This window comes from Aethalodelphis obliquidens, unplaced genomic scaffold (assembly GCF_003676395.1).
Source record: "Aethalodelphis obliquidens isolate GAN/ISIS:26980383/991018 unplaced genomic scaffold, ASM367639v1 scaffold13, whole genome shotgun sequence".
NCBI lineage: Eukaryota > Metazoa > Chordata > Mammalia > Artiodactyla > Delphinidae > Aethalodelphis > Aethalodelphis obliquidens.
In genome coordinates, this window is record NW_020837957.1 from 21,982,347 (window position 1) to 21,998,161 (window position 15,815).

At 34.8% G+C, this 15,815-nt stretch overlaps 1 protein-coding gene across 2 annotated transcripts in view; it reads right to left on the reverse strand.

Moving 5' to 3' along the window:
- ZNHIT6 (zinc finger HIT-type containing 6) overlaps positions 1-15,815 on the reverse strand; it is a 56,927-nt gene that overhangs the window by 4,022 nt on the left and 37,090 nt on the right. The window contains exons 9-10 of one of the 2 annotated variants that reach the window (XR_003434330.1): positions 5,658-5,760; positions 2,825-2,933 (exon numbers count right to left, since the gene is read on the reverse strand). Coding sequence is in view for 1 of the 2 variants with exons in the window: in XM_027114230.1 (XP_026970031.1) it covers positions 2,809-2,933 (125 nt within the window). In the remaining variant the exon portion in view is untranslated. Of the gene's footprint in view, positions 1-2,808; positions 2,934-5,657; positions 5,761-15,815 lie in introns of those variants that run through there. The other variant, XM_027114230.1, reaches the window with a different exon arrangement.

Consider the following 15,815-nt stretch of genomic DNA (forward strand, 5'->3'; position numbering starts at 1 on the left):
AGACAAATATTTTGCTGGTATTTTTAAGTTAATGGGCTTTGTGCTGTTTGGCACTGCAGTTTGGGAAACACCTTTTCCTTTCGTGACTTACTGAAGTTGCCCAGTTTTCTTCTTTTGATGGAACTCCATTCTTTTTTCCTTAGACTGAAATGCTTTTATTATTTCCTTAGACTGAAATGCTTTTATTGTGTCATTTAAATCTACTAGCTAACTTTGGCAAACAAGGACCTGTGAGACAAGTAACACCATTCTGAGCACCTCCCACTGGATTGATACAAGGTGAGTGAGCAGCTCTCTACACTCTACACCTAGTGGGCTACCTTAACTGCTTAATCTTTTCCAGTCAACCCTTTTCATTCTGTAAAAAGCAAAAAGCAAGCAAACAAAACTTGTCTATTGCCCATCAGAAAAGGCAGACTTTTGAAAAAATAAACTATGGCAATCTAGACTTATAACAAACATTATAATAATCATCAAGTGTGAAAAACAACTGAATCCCAGTCCAGAAACACATTTTTCCCAAACTAGAAGAGAGACACCTTTGCTATGAACTCAAGATCAAAATCCAACATTTTTGCCTCTGGAGAGAGAAAGAATTTCAAGGCTTTCCAAAGAAAATGCCCTGTTCTTATATAACCCTCCCCCTGCATTAAGGGACCACCCTGCAGAACATCCAATGCTGTGGGAATGTACAAAGAAACAGACAACTTGAAGTGCTTACACAAAGAAAAGCATCTACAGGAAGGCCTGGCATTATTTTTAAAGTGTGTGTATTTATGTGACAACACTGATATGGTCCTTAAAATCCTGCTAGATCCTCTTTGGTTCTTTGCTTCAGCAGCCCTAAATGATCTTCTATACTGAAAGCACGAGTCACTTGAGCTTCCTGTAAATAAGCCAAACATCGTATACCCACCAAAAAATAGCAAATTTTACTTCATAAGGTTCCAAGTACACTACAAAAGTAGCCTTTTCTTTTTGCTTCATGACAGGAAGCCTTACTTCAATGTGCATTCCTAAACAAGGTGAAAGAGGAACTGTGTGTGCTGTGGTTATTTACACAGACAATGTTTGCTCTGGCTAGTAACCCACATTACTAAACAACTTTCCCTGAAACCAACATTGAGAGAGAGAGAGCTATGTGAATTATATTAAGGAAAAAGTAAGGTTTTACACAGCTTTAAAAAAAAGTGAAATTGGTCATTTAGAACTGAAATTTCTAACTTAATTTGAGAAAATAAAAATGGATGTTCTCAAATTTTAAAAAATATAAAGTCAAGAATTAACCTAGGCTTCCCTGGTGGCACAGTGGTTAAGAATCTGTCTGCCAATGTAAGGGACACAGGTTTGAGCCCTGGCCCGGGAAGATCCCACATGCCGCGGAGCAACTAAGCCCGTGCTCCACAACTACTGAGCCTGAGCTCTAGCGCCCGCAAGCCACAACTACTGAGCCCACGTGCCACAACCACTGAAGCCTGTGCACCTAGAGCCCGTGCTCCACAACAAGAGAAGCCACAACGAGAAGCCCGCGTACCGCAATGAAGAGTAGCCCCCGCTCACCGCAACTAGAGAAAGCCCGTGCGCAGCAATGAAGACCCAACACAGCCAAAAAAAAATCAATTGATTCTAAATGTTTAAAAAAAAAAAAAAAAAGAATTAACCTAAAGATTTAGAGACATATAATTGATTATTAGAAACTTTGTGTGTGCCAATTAAAAATCTGGTTTCACATTGTGGCACTGACAAAATTTTGGCCACTTAGGGAAAAAAAGTAATTCTCCTATTAACTTTCACAAAGAAAAAAAGCTATCATACACACATACAGAGAAGACCTTACAATAAAGGTTACTGCCTATTACAGTCCACAATGATGGTATAACAATAAAACCTGAACCACATATTTCAAAAGATATTTTAAAAAATAGAGTTCAATCCAATCCAAGGATTCTATGGCCCTCTGGTGTTTGTTACAATGAAACTTGTCCTGTACCTATAACTCTTAGCTGAAAGTGCTATCTAATGGTTTTGAATTAAGTAAGTAGCTCTCTCTCTTTTTAGAAGTAATTTTAAAATTTTATTCATCCTCTAGAATTTACATACTGAAACATAATTAACTTAATCAGTAAATGCAGATATGGGTAAGTCACTTTATACACTAACATTTTACATATATCGTTTCTGGTTTTAATAAATTCTCCCAATTCCACTACTCACCAAAGAGGGGAAAGTATCTACTTTTAAGGAATCACTAAAATGCCAAGGAATATAGCCAAGGAAACAAAATCAGAGAAAGTAAAACCAGTCGGTTTAAAAGAAAAGGAGATAAAGGGTCAAGGCAATGGCACCAGCTTATTCTAAATGCAGTCCAAACTTTAAACACAATGTCCCTTGAAACATTTCCCTTTTCTATAAGGCAGAACACTAAAAATGTTTGTAATCTCTCATTTTAGGAATCTCTAAAGAGTTTTAATTAGGGCGTAAATTTATCTGATCATAGGCAGACTGTTACTTGAAGACTATTACCTTAAAAAAAGACAAAAACACACAAAACTCCCTAAAGGCGAAGTATATCCTTTTACAGCCAGACATTCAAACCGATTCATTCATTTTAAGTTGATAAAAGCTTACATGCTCTGAAACAGAATAGAAGCAACAGCTCAATCATATGGTTCTTTACAGTATTATCTGTAGTTACAGAGTAAATTCAGTTAGGTGTGTAAGTACAGTGGGAAAATATATAAAGACAATATGTAATTGCTTCAGTTCACTAGAGTTATTTAAGCATTACAGGAACAAATTTACACTTACCTTGGTGAAGAACTTCCATGTCATTACTGTATTCTTTTAATACCACATGTAATGTTGGGTACTCAATGATCACTTTGTTCCTCAAATTGTCAAGGAGACTTTTGTCAGGATCCATTTCATAATATCTTATAGTAAAAAAGCAAAACCAAAAAATACCATTTTATTTGAAATTACTTGTAAATAAAATATGAGTCCCTTACATTAAAAAATTTAAATGATGATGACATTAATCCAACAGTTATTTCCTTATAATATAGTAACTTTACCAAAATAATCAGGTAAAAGAGCTATTATTATAGAGGTCCTAAAGCTAAATCAAAAGTATATGAAATAATTTGACATTAGGAAAGCTCTAGAACAAGTCATTCATTTTCATATCAATAAGGGATAAAGGCTAACTTTTATAAAATATCTATATTTGATGTGTCATGAATTTTTCTTGGATAAAATATTGACTAGCTAAAAATTCAAATTCCTCAAATACATTTAGTTTGAGTCTTAAAAGAAAACCAAACAACTATCCCATGATAGTTCCTAGTAATATATGGTGCTAAAATGGCTACAAAATACTTTTGTAAAAACTTAATTCTAAATTATAAATACTTTCTGGAAATATATATTACCATATAATTAAATTTTGCTTTCCTTTATTTTGAAATTAAAAAAAACAGGTTTGAATTTATGAATGAGGTAAAAGCACAAAATTTAAGAAATATGGAGTTCATTTGTCATGGTATCATGACATAACCAGTAAATGTGTCACAGGTAATTAGATGGTAATACTCCTTAAAGTATGAAATTCTCAAGTCATTACTTAAAAAAAAAAAATTTTTTTTTTTTTTAGTTGATTAAAGTTGCATGCCCCTAGCATTCTCCCTTGCTTGTTTTCTGAGGTAGGAATAAAGGGGTGGAATTTCAGCTAGCTCACTAGGAGCTGCATAAGGGAATGTGTTGGCAAGTGACTATCATGTCACGACAAAGAGGAGAAAGTAGAGAACACCTTCACCAGAGTAGTGCAGAAGTTCTCCAACTTTTTTTCTCCATCTCCACCAATGACAGGTGATATTCACATACAAAACATACATCCCAAGGGATACCAGGCCTGACAGCTGGAACTCCATCCCTTCCCCTTCCACTCAAGAAAGTACACTGGAATACCAGTCAGTGATCAAGAGTGAGGTTACCATCGGGATACATTTGAATCTGCTGTAATTTTAAGAGTAAATCATACAAACTTTGATATTTCTTAATTAGTGACAAATTATTTGCACCATACCTTGCAGCTGACTCAGACATGCAGCACACTTACTAAGAACTCTTGGTATAGTGATTTCTCTGTGTTCTAAGTCTGTCCTGTGCAATATTTTTCCAATAAGGGAAAGCAGAAGTGCTTAACAAAGTGCAAAGCCGAGCGCATTATAAAAACTGATTTCTTTTTAAGAAGTGGGTGACAAGTGAGAGGACTTGTAAAACCAAAACTTTACTCCTGTTTGCCTGACCACATGCCCCACTCCTGGAATTAAATTCTTCATTTTAGAATCATAGAATATTTTTTATGTGGAAAAGAAACTTGAAATGCAAAATATTCAGTTTTCCTAAACCAGCCACCCTCGTGCCCATAGGCCACAGAGTGCATACATTCTTTTCCCTGTGTAATATAATACAGATGTGCTTACAATACTTTAAAAGTGTTCTTCCAGCATTCAAGGATTAAATGCATCACATTTTTTACACATTATTTCCCTTTGAAAGAAGCAGTGTTTTTTAAAAAGTTAGCAGTGATTATACAAAAAAGAGAGGCTGAATTAGATATAAAAGTATAAAATTAACTTATAAAGTAAAATATAAAGTGGATATAACTAAATTTTTCTTAAGAGAAAGCAAGACTTGAATTTTCAAATAGGAACTTTTCAAGTGGTATCCTACAAACACTTGTAGCAACTTATCTTCTGTGCATTTTAACTGAATCATAAGGCTTCTATTAAGAGACATTTCCCAAATCAGGGAATGTTTTCTATCAACACTTATTTCATTTTTTTTGTAAATAATTTTCAGTATATACCTAATGTTTTAGGCATTTTATTTCTTTTTAAAATATTAAATCTTCGTTAAGCTTCTCTAGACTTCCAAAGCTGAAACAATTAAAAAAAAAAAAAAGAATTCTTCAAAAGCCACATGGTAATCAGAACCTAATATTAATGCTGATATAATACAAAATAAGATCCCAGCAGAGGAACATTCAGAGATTCTTAAAAATTACCATGTAATAAGTTATACATTATTTCAATCTTAAAACTATAATTAATTACACTTGTTTTATTAATAAAATTGGTCCCTATTTTATGTGCCATGCAGGCTCTGTACAAAGTATTTAGAATGTAAAGATTTATGTAAGAATTTATAATGAATTACTTTAAAATATTTCACTCAAATGCAGTGAAAATCTGGTATGTTGTGTGGTTTTAATGGGAACCACTGAATTTTATTTAGTGTTTACCCGAAGATGTTGTAAACTTCCCATCACAGCAATATTGCTATTGAGTGTCAATAAGCTTCAAGGCCTCAGCTTTCCAGTCTGTCACTTAAAACAGGTCAGACTTCACTAGATAATTTTTATATGAAATTCTGAATTTCTTTTTCTACTAGGAGTGGTTACTCTTAGGCTACCATTAATATTTGCCAGTAATTAAGAAGTAAATTATGTAAACTGTTTTATAAAGAAAGGCTATTAAACACAGATGGGGTAACATTGTGTGGACATAGGGTTTAGTTAAAGGAAGCAGTAACTTTTAGTGGTTGCTTGGGTTTGGAGTCTAACACCGAGTTAAAGTCCTGGCTCCATCACTTATTGGTCTGCGATTCTGGACAAGTTACTTAATTTCTCTAGTTCCTAGTTTCCATGCTTGAAAGTGGAGATAACAGCAGTATCATTTCAGAGAGTTATTATGAGAGCTAAATGATAAAACACAGAAACTGTTAGCTCATTTACTTAAGCCATGAACACAGTTTTACAGTTGTATTTACCTAAAATAACAACGCATTCTTACAGAAACTTTAGTTCAGGACAAAGTCACTGAACTTCTTCAGTAACAAAGAATGGCACTTCTTATGTAAGCACTGAAACACTTATTTGCCTTTTTATGCATTTTGCATTTTAAACGTAGCCTTACAACTTTCCGTATAACTTTCATTTTTTTATTATTTTATATTAGTTTATATTACATTTACTTCCAAGAGGCTACAACTACGTTGAATCCTCCTTGTTTCCATTATCTTGAGGCAACGTGTAGAGTCCAGCTTGGCATTGCCCAAAACATTTAGGTGTTAGCTCCTCTGCAAGTCATTAAGTCAATGAATCCTAAGGGGCAGCTTCATCTATTTTTGAAATTTTCAGGAACTCTGGTGTTCCCATTAGTAAAAGGGCTCTGCTACCACAAGACAAACTACTTGGGTTTGAAAGAATTAAGATACCAACATTTGTCTTTTATTTTACCCTTAGGGACCCTCTCAGACATTTCCTCTTGTTATTTCACTTGCTTTACTCTCACAGGCTCACTAGCTGACCCTGCTCCAGGCAGCTTCACAGGGGCATTGTAAGGGCAGCATAGCTCAGTAGGCTAAACAGGTGTTTACAGTGTTTGACATCATACAAATAAAAGTTGTCTTGATACTCAAGGGTATGCTTTTAATCTTGGCTCTGTTACTAACTTTCAAAGAAACTGGCCAAGTTCTTGAACTTCTTTCTCTGCACTTCATTAGCAAATTAGGATTTATTTTTTAACTTCCCATAACTCAAAAGCAGACAGAGAATAATAAAAAAAAAAGGAGTCACAAACCATTCTATTTCCCACCTGATCACTGGCACCCCTTAGATCATCTCCCCTTCTATCCCCTAATAAAATACTTAAACTAAATTTGAATTTTCTCCAAATTTAACAATCTAATAGCAATCCGTAGGCCACAGAATTTTTTCCACTATAAAATAAGGGCATCTGATGAGGTGATCATCAAGATCCCTCCAGCTCTAAAATTGTACAAGTTTTGATATTTGTCTGCCAAAGGCAGCACTTAACCAATATTCCTAATAGTCATTTGTATTTATTTCTTAACTTAGGTTTCTAGGTTAAAAGTGCAACTAACTGATTCCAAACGTACACAGTTGACTCTCTTGCTGTTTAAAAAACTTAACCTTAATATAAATCAGTTTACTGTTATCCGATAGCTAAGCATTTATAAAGTATGGCTCATCTTGGTATTAACTGAATTCAGTAAGGTTCCTGAATGTATTATAAACTACATGTTTTAGATTCATACTTATCAAATTCCTTTAAAATAAGTAATTTAAAAGTACTAAACTTATTTTAATAGAGCAGAAAGAGAACAGATTAAGTGAACAAACTAGCTTTTAAAATCCAAATGAAAAGGAAGAAAGAAACCAGATTGTTAATGAAGACCCAGAATAGGAGAAAAAAGATACATACATTCAAACTAAAACATATAAAACCAAACTAAGTACAGGGGTCAGAGAGTTTTTTAACTCTTCTGTTTACAAGTAAAAGGTATTATTTAAAATTTCTCCAAATACTCCTGTGTGACAGTTTTTGCAACTCAGACTGTCCACGTCACATTAGAAGTAGATTGTGTCAAAGTTAAATTTTTTCTTACCTAATTTCTCTAGTTTTCATATTAAAAAGATTACAGTAACTGAATTAGTGGTTTGCTGCACTTTGTTTTGGGACTTTTACGTAATTTATGTAAATGTGTAAACGAGGGCTCCATATACTTGACGTGGGGCACCAGTCATGAGGGGGGTAGCACAGACACATGCCTCCATTCAGAAAGCTCTACGGTCAGAAATGCGCTGGCAGACCATCCCGTCTATTGATGACAAAAGGTATGGGATGCGGTGAAATAAAGTAACTAATCACACATTTTAAAACATGCTTTAAAGAGGGCCTTACAAGGCTTTTGTTCTAGGTGCTATTTGTTCAGGCTTTCCTTATCTTCACTAGTAAGCTCAATTACTTTTAAATCCAGGAGGCTTAGGTTCCAATCTTATCACAGGTCCTTAGAAGCTGTGACTCCTCAAGGGTACTCAGTTTTCCTCATCAGTATAATGATGGAAAGGTTATCTACTCATCAGCTAGCTTGTAAAGATTAAATGTAACAGGTGAAAATGTTTCTAAAGTGTAACTTGCCAAACTGATATTAGTAATAAGACTTTATACTTCAAAGGTAATTTAGCACCTTTAGCAGGGAAATAACATACTTATCAGGGATTATCTTCATGATCTATATGATGGGCTAGTTAGTAGAAAAAGCATGAACTTTGAAGCCAAAAAGACCTGAGTCCAAATCCAGGCTTTGTAACTGTAGCTTGGTTTCTTTGGGCTAAGTCAATTTCTCAGAGCCTAAGATTCCTATCTTGTAAAGTAGAGATATAGTATGTACTTCATTAGAATTAATGCATGTGAAAATGTGAACAGTGCCTAGCTTCATTAATCAATCAATTCCTCAAATATTTATTTAGTGTCTACCATTACAGATAGTCTGCTAGGTAATGGAAGTTCATAGAAATAAACCCCACATTTTATTGGGAGTGCCAGTCAACAAACAAACTATCACATTTCATTGGGATAAGTGTCAGGATAGAAATCTAAAGCTAAGTAGATACTCAATAAACTTTCTTTCTTGTCCCTTATTCACCTCCAAATGTTCTTTCAAATATTATAGTGCCTATAATATCTAGGCACTTCATTTGCTAACTCTAGCTCTCCTCCTCCTTAATTGGTTCTTAAAATCCCTCCTCCTCCATGGATTTTCTCCTAATTAACATAGGAAATTTTAATTAGCCTTACTCTCATTAACAAAACATATGCTTCCTCTGGTGCTAGACTAAATGCAGGAGTCTGATCAGTACAGACTCTTACATTTTCAATCTTTATTAGGAAGTATATCACTTTGGAAAATATGATCACGTTCCTCAGAAAAACTTTTGCTTAAATGTTAGTTAAATAGTTCATGAATTAACTACACCATAGAATTATATTATTTTAGAGTTACAAAGAACTTAATCTACTTTTTTTTGTCTTCCAGGTGAGGGCACTGAAGCCCTGAGGAGTATCTTACTCAGGGTTGCTCAAGGAGATGCAGAGTTAGAACTGTAAAGCCAATCTTTTGAGTTCTTCACTCAACTCTTTGCTTGTTTGCTTATTCCTCGCTCAACACATATTTACTGAGGGAGGTCTACCATGTACCAGATGCTGTTCTAGGAACTGGGAATACAATGGTGAACTATTAGGTATTCACTAGAGATGAAAAGATGAAGGATTTCTAGGAAGAAAGTACCTATACAAGGTAGAGGATAAGGGAATACACATAGAATTCATACAGTTTTGGTACGTATAAATTTCAGTGAGAGGTCTGCTTGAAAAGGTGAAGCACTTTGGCTAAAATGAAGTATCTGAATCACCTAGAAATTTCAATTAATTATGTCATTACTCTCTCTGAAGAGTATACAAAGTTAGATATAAATTATTATGTAACATAACTAGAATGGATAAATTTAGTGGATTAAGTTGAGGGTTAAAATTTATTTTCCAAGTTTTTAGAGAAAACTCTCATTTTATATTTTACATAATTCCCTTAATCAATGATCAAAATAGTATATATTTGAAATGAGATCATTACTATGGAAATTGTAGTCTTTATAATCTGTTAAGAATTTGACCATCATATCACTTTGGATCTACTTTTCAGTACAGCCTCTCAAATTAAATTTCTCAAGTTCACAGCAGCTGAAACTTCACTCACCCAGCTCTGCCAACTGGTACAGCTTCAGCTTCCCTAGAGCTACCTAAGAGTAAACTTCCCTAGAGCTAAGTTTACAAGTCTTATCATAAAACTGCCTCAAGCAGAATGCCACATATGAAACCCATTCCATCACTGGACGTGTCATCTCTGAGATGATAAAAGTATTTAGCACCCTGCTCTACATATTTTCTTTATGTGTGCGGACATTCTTCAGGTTGATTCTAACATTTTCTAGTCCGTAAATGATCCCTTGCTTCCGTTGTTCTAGAGTCTATGTCCAAAATGTGGCCAAAAGTTAAAACCATTTTGAGCATGTACTCATCCTGATCTTGATTCTCACTTTGGAAAACAATCAATAATCCCAAAGAGGGATAACAAAGAACTGGGGTTGGGTTCCACATAATCTAAGAACATGCACTGTGGTCATTTATGGCGCTGAGTGGCATGTGCTATATTGCAAAGGCTTTGGAGACAGGTGGGCCTAGGTTTGGATCTAGGTTTTACCAGTTAGTAGTTACAAAGCTGCAGTCAGGGCTCTCTGTGCAACTAAGCATATTTATAATGTATAATGTATGTACAGTGTAACATAATTATAGTGTATATAAAATGCTTAACAAAGTACCTAAAATACAGTAGGAGATAATCAATAAGAGGGTGTCATTAGGACTTCCCTGGTGGTGCAGTGGTTAAGAATCTGCTTGTCAATGCAGGGGACAAGGGTTCGAGCCCTGGTCTGGGAAGATCCCACATGCCGTGGAGCAACTAAGCCCGCGTGCCACAACTACGGAGTCTGCGCTCTAGAGCCCATGACACAACTACTGAGCCTGTGTGCTACAACTACTGAAGCCTGTGTGCCTAGAGCCTGTGCTCTGCGACAAGAGAAGCCACCGCAGCAAGGAGCCTGCACACCACAACGAAGAAAGCCCGTGCACAGCAACGAAGACCCAACACAGCCAAAAATAAATAAATATATTAAAATATATATATATATTAAAAAAGAGGGTGTCATTAATACTTATTATGTTCCATAAAGACATCCATCAGCCTCTAGATTTAACCCCGATTTTAAATCACCCTTGCAGCAAACATTTTTTTGTGTGTGTATTTGGCAAAACTTATTCAGGTTCTTCACACTTTCCTGCTTATACCTAACCAAAAATAATTTCAGAAAACAATGACACTTTTATAGATTTTAAAACAGACATCTGAAATTTCATTTCTTTACTCACAAGTTAAAATAGATATAAAGAACATAATTTATGGTATAGTGTAAATATTAATGGTTTAGAATGAAAATGTTACATCACTCTTATAAAAATTCACTAGAATCTAATAAGTAAAAGGGGAATGGTACCAGTATCATCAATTTAAAAACTGCACGAACAAGTTCTTCCTTAATAGTTAGAAATCTTATATAGTTTCCTTTTCTCCTTGATTGTATTTCCATTCCAATTCTCCACAGAATTTTATCCTAAATACTGATACATTTATGCTTGAAAATCTTTTACTTATAGCCCAATCACACTTCTCTGTAACAAAAATGTGTATGTAAGCTAAAAATTTAATTTTATTACCTATGACCTTAAGGCTTTAAATGTTAAAATTTCTTCTGGATTGAATAATTATTATTAGTACAAAACTGATCAAAACACAAATATATTACAAACATTTATAGTAAAACTTTACTGGAAATGCATTTCTTAATGTGATAGGTGAGTGCTGATGATGGCATCTTCTACTACATGCAAGTCTGTTTACAACTGACTCTTAGATTAAGTGATTTCCCGCATTTATCTCTGCAGAACTCATTGCTAGAATTAAATTCCAGAAGGAAAACAAAAGGAAGTTTAAGTAATCTCATCTAGAGAGCACACTGCTGTTACTCACTAACCCTTCCTTCATCACAGTTATTTTCAAGGGATCTAACTAAAAGGCAGAAATGGTCTCTGGCTATTTATATAAGACAAGGCATCTGAAAGTAGTTAATGCTGTTCTTAGAAATTCTGGAATTCCTTTAATGTTCTCTGACATATATTTAATTCTGTACCATTATTATCAAAATAATCTTAACTTCCAAGGTCTTCAGTTCTAATGGCAGGATATTTTTTTAAAAATCCTAACTTTTAACATATATATTATACATTTCCTATTTAGAGTATCTTTAAATATACTTTTCAATCATTCTCTGTAAGCCTGAAATAAGACTTAATTTTCTACTTCCAGTTCAATTAGGCAAAGGGTACAGACTAGTATCTTTAAGGATGTAGAAATTTGACTTCAAAAATTCATCCTAATATTAAATGACATATTTCTTTACACAACTTCAACAACTCAACTGAATAAACATCTACCAAATATTTATTATATAGAAAACATGCTAGACACTTGTATGGGATTCAAAAATGTCCTCAAGGATTTTATCATCCTCGGCAGTGTTTCTCAAAGTGTGGTCCCAGGGATAACTTATATCAGGGTCCCTCAGGAGGCAGAGACTTTAACAAATGCAGGTTTCTGGGTACTAGGTAAGATTGACTAAACCAAAAACTCTGAGGGTGGGCTGAAAATCAACATTTTCATCTGTCCTAGATAATTATGATGGACACTGAAATCTGAGAAGCAATGTTCTGAGAAAAGAAATACTGGTTAAATGATCAGTTGAAGAGATGCTTATGGTAAGGTAGCAAAATTGGCCAGTAGGGGTATGGGCTAGGTGAAAAGCAAGGAGGGACCTGGCAGGACTACGAGGTGAGGCAGGCAAGAGACTAGACTCTTAGAATCAACAAAGTCTGAGAGGTGGTATCTTGCAGGCAGAGTTGAGACTCTAGGAAGTCAGAATCTGAGCAAGTAATGTGAACTGGGAGGTCACTCTGCTTTAAGGTAGAAGGGGGTCTTTGCTTGCTGGTGGGTGGGTGTTAGCAAAAGTCAAAAAGACGTCAGGTGGGTCTTACTTGAGGCCTTTAGAGAAACCAATTTCTCTAAAAGGGCGTAGGAAAAAGTGTCTTACCTCTTAACTTCAGAGTGAATAATTTTTAAATATTTCATGTTACAGATCCAAAGAAAGTAAAGTAACCTCAGTTTTTTATTTAAAAAAAATCCTCTCAGCACGGAAATAAAATCATCCAAGAGAAATAGCTCATTCTTTTGCTGGTTGCCTTTTAGAAAAAAAGAAAAAAGTGTTCCAAAATGATTAACTACAACCAGCACAGCAGGAAACAACTAATAGAATCTGCACGTACAATAGGGTAGTCCCCCCAAAAAGAGTAATAATCTTCTGTGACGTGCATGAAATCAAAGCTTAGATAAAGCTTTAATTTGGCTTGGGTTTAAAGTCTCAACTCTTGGCTCTATATGCCAATTTTTGGAAGCAGAGTAAAGGCAACTGGTCTGTGCATCAGTCAAAAACTGACATGCAAAGATGCCCGTGTTTTCCACTGGTCACCTGCTATGCCATATGTATTAAACACATATCTACTGTAACATTACCACACACCTATCTCCCCTCCTTGACTGTGAGCATCTTGAGGGCTAGTCTTTTAGATGTCTATGTGTTCCTAGTGCTTAGTGCTGTGCTGGCACATGGAAGGTGCCCAATGAATATTATCTGAATAAATGAAAAATAAAGACTTCATCTTTTTTTTTTTTTGGAATTTTGGAATTTTATTTATTTTTTATACAGCAGGTCCAAGACTTGATCAATCTTAACCCATTGATACTTTAGGTCAAGGTTACATATCAGAAAGCCTGTTCTCTGAACAGGTGCTACTTTTTCTGAAGAAACTTTAATTAATTAATTAATTAATTAATTTATTTTTAATGGACTGCGAAGACTTTTATTTTTATTTATTTTTAACTTTTTGTTTTATATTGGAATATAGCCGATTACCAATGTTGTGATAGTTTCAGGTGCAGAGCAAAGCGACTCAGCCATGCATATACATGTATCCATGAAGAAACTTTAAATTATACTTGGTAGTTTTAACAATCTCTCTCTCTCTCTCTCTTTCATTTTACATATTGAGAATTGAAGCCTGCAGGAATTGGCAAACTATGGTCAGCAGGCCAAATCCTGCCCATTGTCTGTTTTTGTAAATAAAGTCTTACAGTCATGCCCATTCATTTATGTATTGACTATAGCTGTTTATGTGCTACAATGGTGGATTGACAACTACAACTGTATGGCCCACAAGTCCAAAAATATTTACTGTCTGGCCATTTGCAAAAAAGCTGTCCAAACCCTGCTTTAGAGTATTAAAGTGGTATCAACACCTAGCACATAGCAGGCACACATATATTTAAGTGCATTAGTACACTACTTATTAAAAAAATTAAAACTGAATTCCTATTATGGGAAAGTCACTGACTCAGCACTGCAGAAAATATAAAGATGAAGATGCCTAAGGCAGCCACTGTCTTCAAAAGGGAGTTTATCATCATATGGGATGTTTTATTGGGATAAAATATAAGACAGGATTGCAGGAACCTATGAGAAGTTTTTGAAGCTCAAAGGATAAGGATTACATCCAGTTGGGGGGAAGGGATAGGCTCCACTGTAGACACTGATAAACAATAATCTTCTCAAAAGAATGGAGAGAACATACAGAAGGCTCATATGGAGGCCTACCACGTAAGGCAGGGTGGTGAGGGAGAAGTGAAAGATGGCTCTAGGTCATATGCCTTGCTTACAAGAAGAATGACAGTGCCAATAACAAGGAATGACTGTCAACATTTATTGACTGTTTACTAGATGGCAGGTACATCAGCAGTCCATTTAATCCTCATTTAAAACAACACACACAGAAACACACACTAGGAACAAATGGATGTGGTGTGATGAGATCTAAACATGTTGAGTTTAAGATTTAATGAGATGTGTAAGTGAAGATACATGCAAACTAACATTTGAAGTCTGGGAGAAAGGTTGAAAATATCTCTAGATTTGGGAGTCATTTGTACAGAGATAACAGTTGATGACATCTTAAATAAAGTAGCCCCTGAAGCTTCATATTCTTCCAATACTATTTATGTCAAAAGAAATGTAAACTAACATGATTGGGTATCTGCCCCCTTGTGGTTAGTGGTGAGTGACCTGTTGGGAGCATAGCTAATATTGAACTTAGAGTACTTCCCAGAAGTATAAGAAATCATTTGGCTGAAAGAAGCCATTATTTTTCAAAAAGTAATACATAAGTCAACTGCCAGCCACACAGAACTTTTTTTAAAAAACAGATTTCCTCCTTTTATTGATACTAAGAAAAGTAATTTCTAGGATTAAAACAACAAAAACTCTTACATTCATTGAGTCAACTCAGCAAGATGTTGACCTAAATGCTGCAACTTGTAATACATGAATAATACATATTTACTGAGACTGATTTGCTATGTGCCTGGCACCATACTAAGTAGCTGACATGCATTATCTGGAAGCAATCTTTACAACAGTGCAATACCTTTGTTTTGATCCCCTCTTTCAGATGGGAAAACAGAAACTTAGTAACTTTCCAAGGTCTGCATCAAATTTATAACATTATTTCAAATTTATAGAAAATCTACTTTGATGTAGGTTTTTGGATAAGAGCAAAAAGGTTATTTTGGAACATCTCATAATTTGTGTTAGGTTTGAGAAGTAGTGATTTAATAAATTTAGTATTTGTAATGGTAAAACTTTTGGTCTACAAAGTCTAACCTGGAACCTCTTAAAGTAAAATAAGGTCTACTTCTCCACAGATTATGTATTCTGGAAGGAGTTACTATTTCTTGTTGGAATGTGATATAATCTTACTCTGAAGGGAGCTTAGTAATAAGGGATTAGTATAGAAAGGCCATTCTTTTTGAAAATAACGTTCGAGAAAATGATGCCACTTCTACTTGAAACTCAATGTGCCCTAAGCCTCTCCAGGCCTTACCTCCATCTCTCAGAAGACAGATCCATGCCAGGTACCCCAGTCACCTTTACTTCATGTCTGTTTTCTCTGCTACAACAGAACTGTACCCTACTCAGTCTTGTATAAACCCCAATTTTTATTTATATGCCTAGGAGAGTAAATGTGCTTAATTAATGGCTTTTGAGTAAATCTGGAAAGAATCATCCCACAATAGCTTAAATCACATCTTTATCAAAATCAAGATCTTATATAAACATCAAAGCAGCAAAGTAAACATAAAAAATAGAAAATGTATCTGAATTTCTTCATGAA